Below are 14349 nucleotides of genomic sequence, written 5' to 3'. Positions count from 1 at the left end.
AACTCCAAGCATTCATATTTTAAATCATTAGTATAGGTCCTTCTAAGCCAATGAAAATGATAGATTTTACTTATTTATCCAAACTAGACGTGCATTCCCATAAACACATAAAACAATTAACTGACAAAATAGACAGTCACTTACCATGGGTGAAAGTTAAATCAGTATTAAAATGCTTTTAACCTGTAATAAAATCATTAACTTTGTGCAGTTATTTTAAACAAGTCTTTTTTGTTTGTTTTCTTGTTGGTGCTGGGCTCAGATAGTGACCCTGTACATTGTGGTTCAATTTAACTTTAATTTCCCATTAGAAAATTTTGAACCTTAGAACTTTAAACCACTGGGATGTCCTGGGGTGCCCTGTCATAGAACACAGCCCAGGACCATTAGGAACTCCTTGACACATAAAGTGAGTCAACTTCTACAACACCAGAGCGGTGCTTTAGAAATTGCAAAACGTGCCACGAGAACTGTACAATAATGAGCTGTTGGTACAGAGAAGTTTCCTGTCTGTAAATCCTTGACACAAACTAGTATATAACACAGTTCCTGCAAATGTTCATGGGTGTATACAGTATATACAGGATAATAACCTCAGAAATCACAATTGCCAGAACTCAGTTCTGGCATATTGCTCTCGATATATATATATATTTTTTTTTTCAAAACTTTACAGATTATTATAGCCTAGGAATTCCAAATCAGGTCTTTTACAAGGGGAGTGCAGCACATGCAAAATGTGGGTTACCTTTGGGTGAGGAAGGTGTGGTTGTTCCATCCCCTTGCTTTACTTCTGGCAATACTGATATGAGAAAATAAACATAAAACACCTCCCTAGAACAATGCAGTGTGGTTAAAATGCACTTTAATGAGCTGTAACTGCAGTGTAATAACATCATTAACTTTGTGCAATTATTTTAAACGAGTCTTGTACGTTTTTGTTTGTTTTCTTGTTGATCATAGTGATCATAGCTACTGCCTAACTGGAATGGGGCTAATGAAGCTGCCTCCCATGGCTCCACAGCTGATGTAAACACACTAATATGAACTGACTGGAAGGGATGCCCGTGTAGTGAGGTTCTGAATGTCATTGGTCACTTGTGGGAATTCTAGTAGCTGATAGGATCTTATGAAGTTCTGTCAATAACAGCAGCTGTTTTGAGTAGACCTACAATATACAGTAGAACCTCAATTATCCTGCTTCAGGGAGGTCAGGCAAAAAACATCATTACAGTCCCAGGTTTAAAGGCAAACCCAATGTCAATATTTGCAAGAGGTTTTCATACTGGCTTTAGATTTGCATTAAAAATCAGGTTTCCTCAGCTACGATTGCACATTACAGTACCACCACTGCGTATAAAGAAATCATATTATGAGAGAAAGCTTTGCAAGGTATTCATTTTAATTGAATCAGAGCACTTTAGCTTGGTCCGATTGCAGTTATTGTGTGTTACATAAAAAAGCTAGTTGTTTTTCTGATTTTATAATCTCGTTTAAAAGGGGCTTTTATCTCCTTTGAGGGTTCAGGATGTGCAAGCAAACAATGATTGAGAAAAGAACCTTGAAAAATAAAGAAATGTTCAGAAAGAATTGGTAATTTTTTTTTAAAAATTTTAATATGTGATGGAAAAGTATATTTTTAAGGGTATCTTAAGGGAATAATTTCTCAGACTGCCTAAGAAGAGTCTATGCCAGCAGAGTAAGACAGACGTCCCAATGTAGCTGTTCAGACAGCAGCATTGTTAGTCAATGCACTCGTTGGCAGTGATAATGAAAGCAGCTGACACATACTGCAATTACAATAGGACAAAGGTTAAAATGACCTAGAAATTGATTCATGTGATTTTGGTACAGAACTAGAACTATAATTCATATTTAGGCGAGGGACTGACTGTTAGCATTAGGCACTTGGTTCTTGCTGTCTTGAAAGATATGTGCCAGGTGAATTACTGGGAACTTGAGGGTTTTGAGTCAGTCTGTGTGAATGTAGCTAGTATTTATATTGATTGCTTCAGTAAAAAAAAAAATTTCCCTTATACCTAAGGTTTCGGGGTGCTACTGAGTACTGATAAGTGATTCCTCAAAAATATGTACAATATTTGATAACATTTAAACCCAAATTTAAAATGCTTAATTTCTGATGAGATCTGAACTTTGGGCATAGTGGTCAAATTATGTAATTATGAGTTGTTTGAATGTAATTTTCAAGTCAAATCCAAGTTTGCTGCTCCCTAATGGTAATGTTATAAAGTAGTTAAAAAAAACAAAACAACATAGGTACTGGTAGGAGCATGTAAGTTACAGTCCTGATAGTTTCTTGCTAGTGTTGTACCATTAAAATGGTTATATTCCTCTCTGAAAACTGATCTTGAGCTTGCTTCAAAATAGGGCCATATATCATGTATTTATTTCTAATTCCATCTTGTTCACTTCTGTGCTGAAGCGTCGGTAGTGGGGCACTAGGACCCAGGACATTCTGAGTGGACATGATTCAAAATGACAGGTGGGATAGCCAAGGTGTAAAGATAATGGTCATTACTGTTGAGAGATTTAAAAGAAGATGGGGTGGTAGACTGTACTGCAGATGGACACAGTACGCAGTGAGAAGACTGATTAAGCCAAGTTTTCCACAACACTGCAGTCAATACCCACTTCAACCAGTTTATTTGTAATGCAACAAGCCTATCAGCTGCTCTCCAGCTCTGTTTCATTGGCTGATGGGGATGATGTCTTGATTTGTTAAGGGAAGGGTTATCGGTTTAGTCCTAGTCTTCTTCTTTATATATCTTGTTGATCTGACAAGCTACCACAGAGAGCATTTATAAGTGAGACCCAGCTTGCTCTCACCCAGGAAAAAACATAAACTGATGATCTGAGATGATAGGGCAAAGGTGGATTATACATCTCTAGCAACTTAGATGCTTCCTTCCATGACCATCATCCATCAAATGGTTTAAACAATTAAAAATGGCGTCTACAAATACTGAGTCACCGTAACACATTTTTTCAATGAAAAACACTCTGGGCTGGACAATAATACAGTCAGCACTCGTATATAGGACACTCAGATACACTTCAGTCGCGTTTTACCGCCCTTTTATTAAGAAACAAATCAATTCCCATGTAATATATATATATATATATATATATATATATATATATATATATATATATATATATATATATATATATATATATATATAATATACCTTTTAAATACCTTTTACGTTTTACGTAGTTCTGTGCATGGGTAACATTTTGATTTAATTTTGCTGTTGGGTTGTTAATGTGGAATTTTACATATTGCTACAATTTAAAAGTATGTACTGTATTACAGTCCAGATGTCCACAGTCCTCTCTTTTGGCAAGTGATATTTTTAGATTCATATAATACAGGAGACGAAGTCATGGGTGTTATACTGTCGAGGGAAACTGTTATCACCAAGTACACTGGATGTATGTTATAGCTATTATATGGCAAGTGGTTTGGTGTTTCCTTGTTTTAATGTTGTTTTTTTTTTTTTTTTTTTTTTTTTGGGGTAAACTGTCGCTCTCACAGACTTTGACTTCAACCAAAACAGTTGTTTAAACTTCTGTCGCTGCGCTGGTAAATATATAGCAGGGTGACAGGGTTTGGAATCCCAATTAAATAAATGGCAGAGGTTCCACTTGATGCATTGATGGTGAATAGTTTCTACAGTGGTTTACTATAATTATATCTGTGGTGATTTATTTAACGTACAAGAGTGTGCCAGTATTAGCTAACTTCATGGTTTACAAAACTTTGCTGTACTTTCTTTACCTGTACTGGTACGCCACATAATAAGAACTCTCTCAGACTCATGCTGCAACCTGGTTGGAACTCTAGGACCCAGCAAACTCCAGGAGTAGATTTGGATAAAAGGGGAGCTCAGGGTTTTACGTCACTGGCTTTCATATTTTAAACAGAACAAGATGGCGGATGAGAGTGGGCTGAGGGTTCGGAATCATTCCGAACAGAATTGCAAAAACAACGCTTTTGCTGAAGGTAACAGCTTTTAAAAATATATATGTATTTGAAGAGCTGTGAGATTAAAAAAAAAAAAAAAAGTGTAAACCTACCTGGATGAATTAGGGAGAGAGCACCGTTTTGTTTTGCGCCCCCCTGCTCAGAGTTGTATCTATCGGTATTGGCACGGTGCTGCTTGCCTGTGTTTTCACCTGGCCTGGTCTGTCCCACTGGCAAAACTGTCAGATTTAGGCAGACCAAGGATGGTCTTTTATAACACGGCAGGGTCCTTTCCCCCAGAACAGCGTTAATTCCAGCCAATGGAGTATGTTCTGTTTCAACAAGAATTTGATACTGTGACCTCTACTGCAGCACAAGCCAAAGCAACGGTTTTTTAAATATGATCTTTTCAAATCTGTGTCATGTGGTTCGCAACCTTCAAGTCAACGTTTCTCTTTTGCTTGATTCTGGGGCTTCCAGTAGCGGCTGATGCTGGGGCTCCCCCACATCGAAAACTACAGTGACATATGATTGTATTTGAAATTGCAGCCGTTATTCTGTGATATTTTAGCAGGCGATCAGTTAATTTGTGTCGCTGTTTTGTATGACTAAGTATATTCTGTGCTGTGCTGCTAAATGGTATACGACATCATGTATTATTCATATTATTGCCTGCCTACCTAGTGGATTGCCCTCATTATATCGGTGTAATTTACTTTAGTTCGCCGCAATTAATCTGCAGGTTCTGTTTCAATTAACCCTAAACAGCGCCCCTATGTATTACAATTTCCTAGCGCAATCATACCGTACGTATTATAGTTGGTATTATTAGACTAAGAGAATATGTGGTGCCTTTTAATATCACTGCCTAAACAATAATTTAATCACAAGCCGCCTCCGGATGATATAGTTGGTATTGTAACATTCTAATAACCTGATTTCAGAATTCACAAATGTGAATATCACGGGTTAGTGTTTGCGACTGAGATGTAGCAAACGAGAATGTTCACTGAAAAGGTTTTAGCAAAAATTCTGATCTTGCAATGTATAAATAGCGTTTTATATTGCATTTCCATCTAGAATATTTACTCTGCAATTGTAGATTGTAACACTACTTCACAGTACTTCAAGAAAAACACTTAATACAGATGCAGACCTGTACACACTGATAATAACCACCTGTTTGTCCTTGAACGTTGTAGGTTTTTTTTAAAATGTTTTATCTCTGTTTGCCTCTGTGACTTCATCTATGGGTAGATAAGTGCATCCAAGACTATAGATCTTTGAGCTCAGTCTGGATTGATAAGAAATATAAATGTGGCTTCCATGTGTTGTGGAGAGCTTTATGGTCTTTGTGAAAAACTTGGGCAAATAAACCCTTCAACAATGCCCTACACCCACAGTATTACAATGTTGCATACTGTGATCCCTGAGTACTGTTCGTTCTCTCCTGGTATGTGTGAGTTATATAAAAAAATAATAAGTTGACAGTTATAATGCTGTGTTTGACCTGTTTCTAAATATTCAGGCTTCTTTTTTTCCTGGCAGCCTTGTAAACATAGTCTGCCAGATGTCAAAGATAATGTTATCAGACCTTTCTCATACACACTTGTGCAGTGTCGTGAGTATTTACAGGTTTGTAACTGCGAATCTTATGTGTATATAGTTTTTTTTGTTTTGTTTTTTTAAATCGGTTTATTGAAATGTGTTTGATTCAAAATGAATGGGGGGCAATGGTCATTATTTACTTGTATTCCTTTTTCCATTACAGTACATTGCTGCTACTTTTAATACAATGTATTGTTCATGTTAAATATCGGATGTAATGTAGCTCTATGTTTTTCCCAGCGAGAACCATCTTTGGTTTGACAATATAAAAATTGCCCAGTATGTTTTGAAATGTTTCAGTTTCAAGAACATGTTTGGGTGTGAATTCATAAGTGTGTGCAAAAGAGACTTCTGTCACCTTTAAGGTGATGTAAGGGCTACATACCACAATTGACTATATATGTACATGCATTTGTTTATATTCAGACCAGCACATTTTGGGGGGGGGGGGGCACATATGGAGGCAAATCCACTATTGTGCTAGAGTGTATATTCATGTACTGTAATTTAAGACTGGCAAAAACCCATATCTCAGTTGGATGTTGCCAGTGCTGCTGATAGCTATGTCTAACCCTGTGTGGCTTGAAGAGAACAACCACACCTGGTTATCGGACAAGTGGAACAATGATTAATTGACAGGTAATTTTCACACAGTATGCTTAAGATCCAGGAATGGAGAAACCAGACTTGCTGCATTGCAATTCTATGCCTTGCAATGAGCTTATTTACACTTTTTTTTAAGACACTATTGATAGTTCAGTTTTGACATGATGCACTGTAAAGTTTTAAAAGATATGACATTTGTGAAGCAAAATACAGCTCTGTAAATTTAGAAAAAGAAAGCATCTTCACAGAATGTGTATTTTTGTCCTGAAGGAGGATTCAAATTGTGCTTGGAGGTCAGAAGGTTATTTGGAGGTAGTTTGAAATAGAGAAGTTTTATTTGTGTTCTTGGCTATGTGGCAGGTTGCAATACCTGCAAAATCAACAATTCAATCAGTATATTTACATGACAAAGCGTTTTCCTAAAACTAATGTTTTCAGAAAACTGATTTTCTTAAAACGTAACTTCTGTGTTTTACATGATTTAACGATAGAAAATCTAATTAGAATTTAAATGTATACATGGATTGAAGTTTTTGGAAAATGCAGGATATTTTTGCATGCAAAGTATACTGTTGTAGCCCAGACCGGACATTTCTGTGACAGAACGGAGACCAATCCAATAACTGAAGTGCTTTATGCAAGTGTCAGGTCTTAAATTCAGAGATTAATATCCTATACTTCTATTCAGATTCCCCACAGTGTGCATCAGCCTTTCCAACAGCTCATCCTGGTCTATATTACCAGTTTCTTTTGCAGACATTATTTTAAATTATCACGTCATTTTAAAACTGGAAAACATTTGCTGCTTCACAGTGGGCTGTTAACAAAAACATACAGACTTTAACAAATGTATTACTTTATCCCTGACTAGACAAATGGATGCATGAAGACTGACTACAGATTATTAATATTCTGTTTTCTAAAACCACGTGCATATGCATACTATGCTATTTCAATATGTTTTCCGAAAAGTGTGTTTTGATTTTCAGAATGTTCTGATACATTTTCTGAAAAGTGGGTTTTACTTGACTTATATCGGAATTAGTTTTACGAAAAATATCGGAATTCCTATGCTCGTTTAAACGCACTGATTGTTATTTAGTAATATCCCCATGCCTGGATATGTTATATTGATGCAAGGCTGTTTGAGAACTCATTGAGGTTATTTCCAAGAAGATTCCGAGATCTGATTCCCTTTTCAAAAAAAGCCCACGAACCCCAGCCATGCTCAATAAGTACTTTGTCCATATCTTTTAATGGGGTAAAACACTACGTTTTGTGTGAAGCCTTCTTGGACCCTCAATCCTTTTTAATTGCCATTTTCAGATGGGTTCTGCCCACCCCTCTTTTATGTTATATTCATTCTATTTTCCTCTTTTGCCAGGTGTCAGTGATGTGGAGGATGTTGCCTTGAATTCAGAGGATGTTCCCATAAAGGAGGCCCGGCCCATACAGATCGTCCTGGCACATGAAGATGATCATAACTTTGAGTTGGATGAGGATGCCCTGGAGGGCATCCTCCTGCAGGAGCACATCCGGGATCTCAATGTGGTGGTTGTTTCTGTGGCAGGAGCTTTCCGAAAGGGCAAGTCTTTCCTGCTGGATTTCATGCTGAGATACATGTACAATAAGGTAAAGGACTGCTGTTGGTATAGTTAAGTCTTGTTTCCACATGCATGCGTGTTTCTGGCCTGGCACGGTTTATTTTCTTCTATTCCAGCATGTTTTGCAAATCGGTCATAAGCTCAATGCTTTTTTTCTATATACAGTATGAGTGTCCAAGTAATTAGTTCCAATAAAGCTCTTTTTAAACAAGTTAATTGTGCTTCTCAAACATGGTACTGGCTCCATTCCTTGAACTGAAGCTATATTTTCACAGATAATGCTTTTTTTCTTCTCTTTGATAAAGTATATAATAAAAACGTTGAAATAAAAGCAGGCCACTTGACGCAGTGAACGAAGGCAGGATGGGCCATGTGGATAGAGGCAGGTGCAGAACAAAGGGCTCCAGGGCCGGCCATGGTTATGTGAAAGTACAGCCTTGATGGCTGCATCTATATATCAGACTGATGCTTTTACCCAAATTGTATTATTTTTTTCTCTCCTCATCCTTTCTGTATGTCCAGGGGCCTGCTACAATCCAACATTGCTATGAAATGTCCATGTAATTTAATATAATCTCAGGCACACCTGTCTTCAGCGTAACTACTTTCTCATCTTGGGTGAAATATACAGCTGTGGCCAAAAGTTTTTGCATCATTAGAATTTCAGAATTTAGACAAATTTAATAACAAAGTGTGTACAGTGCTCCTACTCTAGAACGCGGGTCTCGGGGGACCCACAATATCTGCATTATAACCAAAGAGCGTTAAACGGGAGAGAGGGTGGGGGGCGCCGCAGGACACAACACACATCTGACTAAAATACAAAATAAAATAACTCCCTCTCTAGTGCACATACAGTAAAGCAAAAATGTAACTTTCCGTGAATTAACCATGCATAAGGCACAATCAACGCAATATTTTTTACAAAAACATTAAAGGTAACAGTCCCACTCGTGGATCATTTTAATTGGCAGTTTATTAAACTATAAATAGCCTGGCTAAATGGCGGCCGGGAGTTCATTTCAAAGCGACAGACAAGCAAGTGATGCCTGTGTTATAAAGTGCCAGAGCAGCTTTGTTTCAGTTCAGATACCGTATCAAAAGGGAGAGACAGAAATGGAAGTTAGACTGAGAAGTTGTTTACAGTTTGAACACCAGTACTATATTTATTGTACAAATATTAAATGAGTCACTAGTATAGGGAATTGGGGGACATGCTGTAGGAGCGTTAAACAGAGAGCCTTGTAGTGAGGGAGCACTGTATTATATATAGTGCTGTGAAAAAGTATTTGCCCCTGTGGCAAAGTGCCCTACCCCTGGGCTATTGATTTGTGTTGGATGTTAATGTTGGTGTACAGTCATTGGTACACAGGATATAAATGGGTCTGTGTAACACAAGTGTTTAAAATGTATATTTGTATTTAGGAACGAGGATTGCACAGCACTTCACGTGCAGGTAATATGTGAACACAAGGAATTGCACTTTTATTAATTCATGTGCAGTTGTACCGAGACTCCAATTGAATGATTGATTAGCAATCGAGTCTCGATACAGTTGCATAAAAGCAGCATGTTTTTATTCACTCAGGGCTGTGTGTTCGGTGAGTGGAGAACGGGATTGGAGACGGAGGTAACAATAATAATAATAATAATAATAGTTAAAATATCAGCTCGCTGTGTTTCTGGGTAGTCCGTTTTGTTTGTCTCTATTTTGGCGAAAGTGCCGTGTCCTGTGTTTTTGTTTTTTTGTCTGTGCAACCTTTTATTTTCTGTTTGTTCATTATTAAATGCTAAGCGAAAGCAATCGCTCAGCTTCACCAAACTCCACCTCTCTGTTTATTTTATGTTTGTTCCTGTTTCTGGTCTGACGTCCCCCACTGCAGCCGTCTTTGTGACAGCCCCCTTTCTGATTTTCCTGCATCTTTGCATATTTGACGCTGAATGTTGTCAGATCTTCAACCAAAATCTAATATTAGATAAAAAGGGACCCTGCATGAAAAAATAACACAATGTTGATACTTATTTCATTTATTTATTAAAGAAAGTTATGCAACACCCAATGCCCCTGTTTTGAAAAAGTAATCTTCCCCCTTAGACTTTGTAACTGGTTACGTCACCTTTAACAGCAATAACTGCAACCAAACGCTTCCTGTAGTTATTGATCAGTCTCTCACAGCGCATTGGAGGAATTTTGGCCCACTCCTTCATGCAGAACTGCTTCAACTCAGTGACATTTGTGGTTTTTTGAATATAAACTGCTAGTTTCAGGTCCTGCCATAACATCTCAGTGTGGCTTAGGTGTGCACTTTGACTAGGCCATTCCAAAACTTTAAATTTCTTGTTCAACCATTCTGATGTAGACTTGCTTGTGTGTTTCGGGTCATTGTCTTGCTGCGTGACGCAGTTGTGCTTCAGCTCACGGACGGGTGGCCTGACATTCTCCTGTTGAATTCTGATACAGAGCAGAATTTGTGGTTCCTTCAGTGGGGGCAAGTCGTCCAGGTCCCGATGCAGCAAAGCATCCCCCAAATCGTCACACTACCACCACCATGCTTGACCGTTGGTATGACGTTCTTACTGTGGAATGCAGTGTTTTAGTTTTCGCCAGACATAATTGGGCCCATGTTGGCCAAAAAGTTCAATTTCTGACTCATCTGTCCATAGAACATTGTACCAGAATTACTTCTATAGGGTGATTCAAAACTTTTGGCATAGCTGTAGGTGCCTACAAGACAGATTTTGTAATGTACTTGACTGTCTTCTAAGTATACAACTGCATCTTTGTACATTTTAAATAAAAATATGATTTCAATGTGTCACAGGAACGATCACCTTTCGTGTGCACTGTGATAGTTGTATTTGAGGTCCAAAGTGTCTCCTATAGAAGTAATCATTTAACTAAAGTGTTTTCTTAGACTGTGTCAATTAAGCCCACAATAGATTGGTATCAGATAATGATTTATTAACTAGGGACCGTTTTTTAAAATAATTAAAAAAAAAAAAAAAAAAAAAATTAATCTGGATAAGTCATCCGGACTTTGTGATCGAGATTACTTTTATCTGGATTGTTTTGATCAGATTTCAGTAAATGTCACTGCTGGATTACTTTTATCCAGATTACAGTTTTGAAAAACTGGCCCCAGGAAGAGTTGTTCAAAGCATGACTGTGCAATATATGAGAGCAATGTTTCCAATACCAGATTAAGACTGCTTTGATGTCTAAGGGCTACCTAGATCAAAGAACAAGCACCAATGCAGAAGAGATCGGTGTTTTATATATCTGTGTTCTGTATTACCAGTTTTTTAATTTGTCCCAATGTATCTTCATTTGATGCTAGGATTCGAACATGTCATGTTCCCTGATTGGCTGAAAGTAATTTATAGGCCATGCCATGTAAGTGTGCAACAGTAGTATTTGTAAACGAGCAAGATGCATAGCACAGATCAGGATGTGTATCACTTTACTAGCTGTTATGTCCTGAATTTATAGGTCAGGTAGCTTGGGAGGAGCTATTTATGTATGTGTGTTAATGCTGAAGGACAAGCAAAATTTACTTTTTGATTGTCGGTGACCTCTTAGTTTCTTTGAAATTTGGGATGCTCAGTGATTCAGAACAGTTGAATGACAGTAAGACAGTACAGGGATTATATTCTCGCATGGGTTTACTCAACACTTTAAACACATTTGTCCTTAATTTTAAGGGATGTCTTGCTGTGTCTTAATCTGTAATTCTGACTTAATTTTCTTAGTTGACTTTATTTATTTTTTAGGTCATTTGGTAAATCTTACAGGAACAATCGCCTACTGTGTTTAAATAAATGCACTTGAATGTGTATGTAATGAATGCCTTTTTAGACAAAGCCTTTTTTATATGCATGCTTTAAATAACTATACCCATGGGCCATAAATTGAATTTGGCAAGAATTTACTAAAACATATTTCTGAAGTTTTTGGGTCAGAAATAAGTGAGAACGTATCCAGTAATATGGATGGTTTTAAAGTTCCTTCCCACAAGTGAACAGAATGTAGTTCAGTTCAGATGCCCTTATCCAGCTAGGGTTTTTTTAAAAAAAATTTTATGCAAAGTAAACATACATACAATTCTGTAGGGCTGTAAAGAAGGGTAAATTTTGACCTTTTGAAGGTCAAAAAAAGAGTAGGATGAGGAGTACTGTTTTTCAGCTGGAATAGACTGATATGTATGCCTTTTTGGAGGTCAGGATTTCCATTTTGTCTCGTATGCAGCGAACGACTGGCTTCAAGCAACCAAAAAAAAAAAGAATGTGCAACGACATCTCATGAGAACCAGCTGCATTTGCAGCGAAATACCCAGGTGAGGTGCGGAAAAGGGCCTGCGAGGATCTGTACAGAGAAATTAAAGTGGGGCAAAGTAAACTACTGGCATGATCAAATAAAAGCAGAACTTTAAATTCAGCAAGTTTCGCATGCCCTTTTTAGGGATCATCCGCAAAGGTAAGCCTTCCACTGACGGCAAGTATGTGAAGAGCTGTGTACTTAATATAGCCAAATGGCTATTTGAAGCTGCAAAAACAGTTCACGATCAAGCTGTGAAAATAGTGGATCAAGTAGACAAACAGCATAGAAAATAGAAGTTCTGCTACATATTTTTTCATTTGCTTTGGGTGAGTCAACAGATGTCAGATGTTGCACGACCAGGGCTTAAACTAAGCCAGAAGTGTATTGCATGTATCCAAGACGTTGGCTGCTCCGTGGCAAAGTTTGTGCTCACTTTTTTGCGAGCTTAAAAGAAATATAGACATTCCTAGAAATGAAAGGTGTTATACATCCTGAACTTTCAGACTTGCTGGCTTCTCAAGTTTTATTATCTTGCGGACATTCCAGATCTGAATAAACTTAATAAACCTCCAGGGCAGTGACACACCATCCTGTCTACAGCAGGCAGTTTTTGCATTTGAATCTCTTCATCAGAGATATAAAGACTGGCAGACTGACTCACTTTGAGATGTTAGGAATGTTTTGAGGTTCATGCATGGCAGAGGATCCTAGCAACAATCTAGATCTGCAGCAGTTTGTGGAGTTTACATCTGATCCGCTAATGTTTAACGTTTCGTTTTGTAGACGGCACTTTAAGTTTATAACTCGTCTCCATAAAACTTGAGTGGAAACAGTGGATTTGACTGATTCTGGGCATCTCGCTCGGAGATTCGGAGCTGGAAGTTGCCGACTTCATGGAGTCAGACATTTGGGTTAAAGTTTTGCACTCTAAATTAAAATCTGGAAAGCCTTGCTCCGCAACACGCAACACGTGGATCGTCATCTAGTATTTAAAGGGGAGGTTCCATTGTTTTTAAGTACTACGTCCAGATGAATTAGTAGATTGAGCCCAGGGAATAAGTTGGTCGGATATATTAACTAAAAGTAAATCATTTAAAATTAACTTTGTAACTTTGTCATTTTATTTGTCTGTTTAACAAACGTTATAGCAACTCAATTTTATTTTTTTTTATACATATTTAACGTGTAAGCAGTACTGTAAGATAGGTATGCGAGCAATTTTATCACAAAGTTAAAGCCCCGTTTTCAGTCATGGACAAAATTGAGCTACGTGCTGCGGTTACTAACTTAGGCCGCGATGCACAGCAATCACTGATGCACTTGTATTATTAATTATGCACTTTGTTCTTTCATTTGATTTTACAGACAGTACTCCATTGTTATTTTCCAACCTAGTTACATAGGCTACATGACAAAACTCCTGTTCCTATTCAGAAAAGTGTTTACTAATTTAGCCATCATGTTTGACTTCCTAGTTTTAAAAAAAAAAAAAAGTTAACATTTCATCATTTGTAAACTAATAGTTAACACTATGTATATGTATAGCACATTAAAGTACATAAATTAAGAACATAAGAAAGTTTACAAACGAGAGGAGGCCATTCGGCCCATCTTGCTCGTTTGGTTGTTAGTAGCTTATTGATCCCAAAATCTCATCAAGCAGCTTCTTGAAGGATGCCAGGGTGTCAGCTTCAACAACATTACTGGGGAGTTGATTCCAGACCCTCACAATTCTCTGTGTAAAAAAGTGCCTCCTATTTTCTGTTCTGAATGCCCCTTTTTCTAAACTCCATTTGTGACCCCTGGTCCTTGTTTCTTTTTTCAGGCTGAAAAAGTCCCTTGGGTCGACACTGTCAATACCTTTTAGAATTTTGAATGCTTGAATTAGGTCACCACGTAGTCTTTGTTCAAGACTGAACAGATTCAATTCTTTTAGCCTGTCTGCATATGACATGCCTTTTAAGCCCGGAATAATTCTGGTCGCTCTTCTTTGCACTCTTTCTAGAGCAGCAATATCTTTTTTTATAGTGAGGTGACCAGAACTGCACACAATATTCAAGATGAGGTCTTACTATTGCATTGTACAGTTTTAACATTACTTCCCTTGATTTAAATTCAACACTTTTCACAATGTATCCGAGCATCTTGTTAGCCTTTTTTATAGCTTCCCCACATTGTCTAGATGAAGACATTTCTGAGTCAACAAAAACTCCTAGGTCTTTTTC

General features: G+C 37.5%; 1 protein-coding gene across 2 annotated transcripts in view; it reads left to right on the top strand.

The window, feature by feature from the left end:
* The first annotated feature begins 3943 nt into the window (after positions 1-3943).
* Positions 3944-14349, top strand: part of LOC121315778 (atlastin-2-like) — a 29791-nt gene continuing 19385 nt past the window's right edge. For both annotated transcript variants that reach the window (XM_041250171.1, XM_041250170.1), the window contains exons 1-2: positions 3944-4027; positions 7587-7834. In XM_041250171.1, coding sequence (XP_041106105.1) covers positions 3955-4027; positions 7587-7834 — 321 coding nt within the window. In that variant the 5' untranslated portion in view covers positions 3944-3954. The remainder of the gene's footprint in view (positions 4028-7586; positions 7835-14349) is intronic.

This window comes from Polyodon spathula, chromosome 5 (assembly GCF_017654505.1).
Source record: "Polyodon spathula isolate WHYD16114869_AA chromosome 5, ASM1765450v1, whole genome shotgun sequence".
Taxonomy (NCBI): Eukaryota; Metazoa; Chordata; class Actinopteri; order Acipenseriformes; family Polyodontidae; genus Polyodon; species Polyodon spathula.
This window is presented reverse-complemented; position numbering and strand designations above follow the sequence as displayed.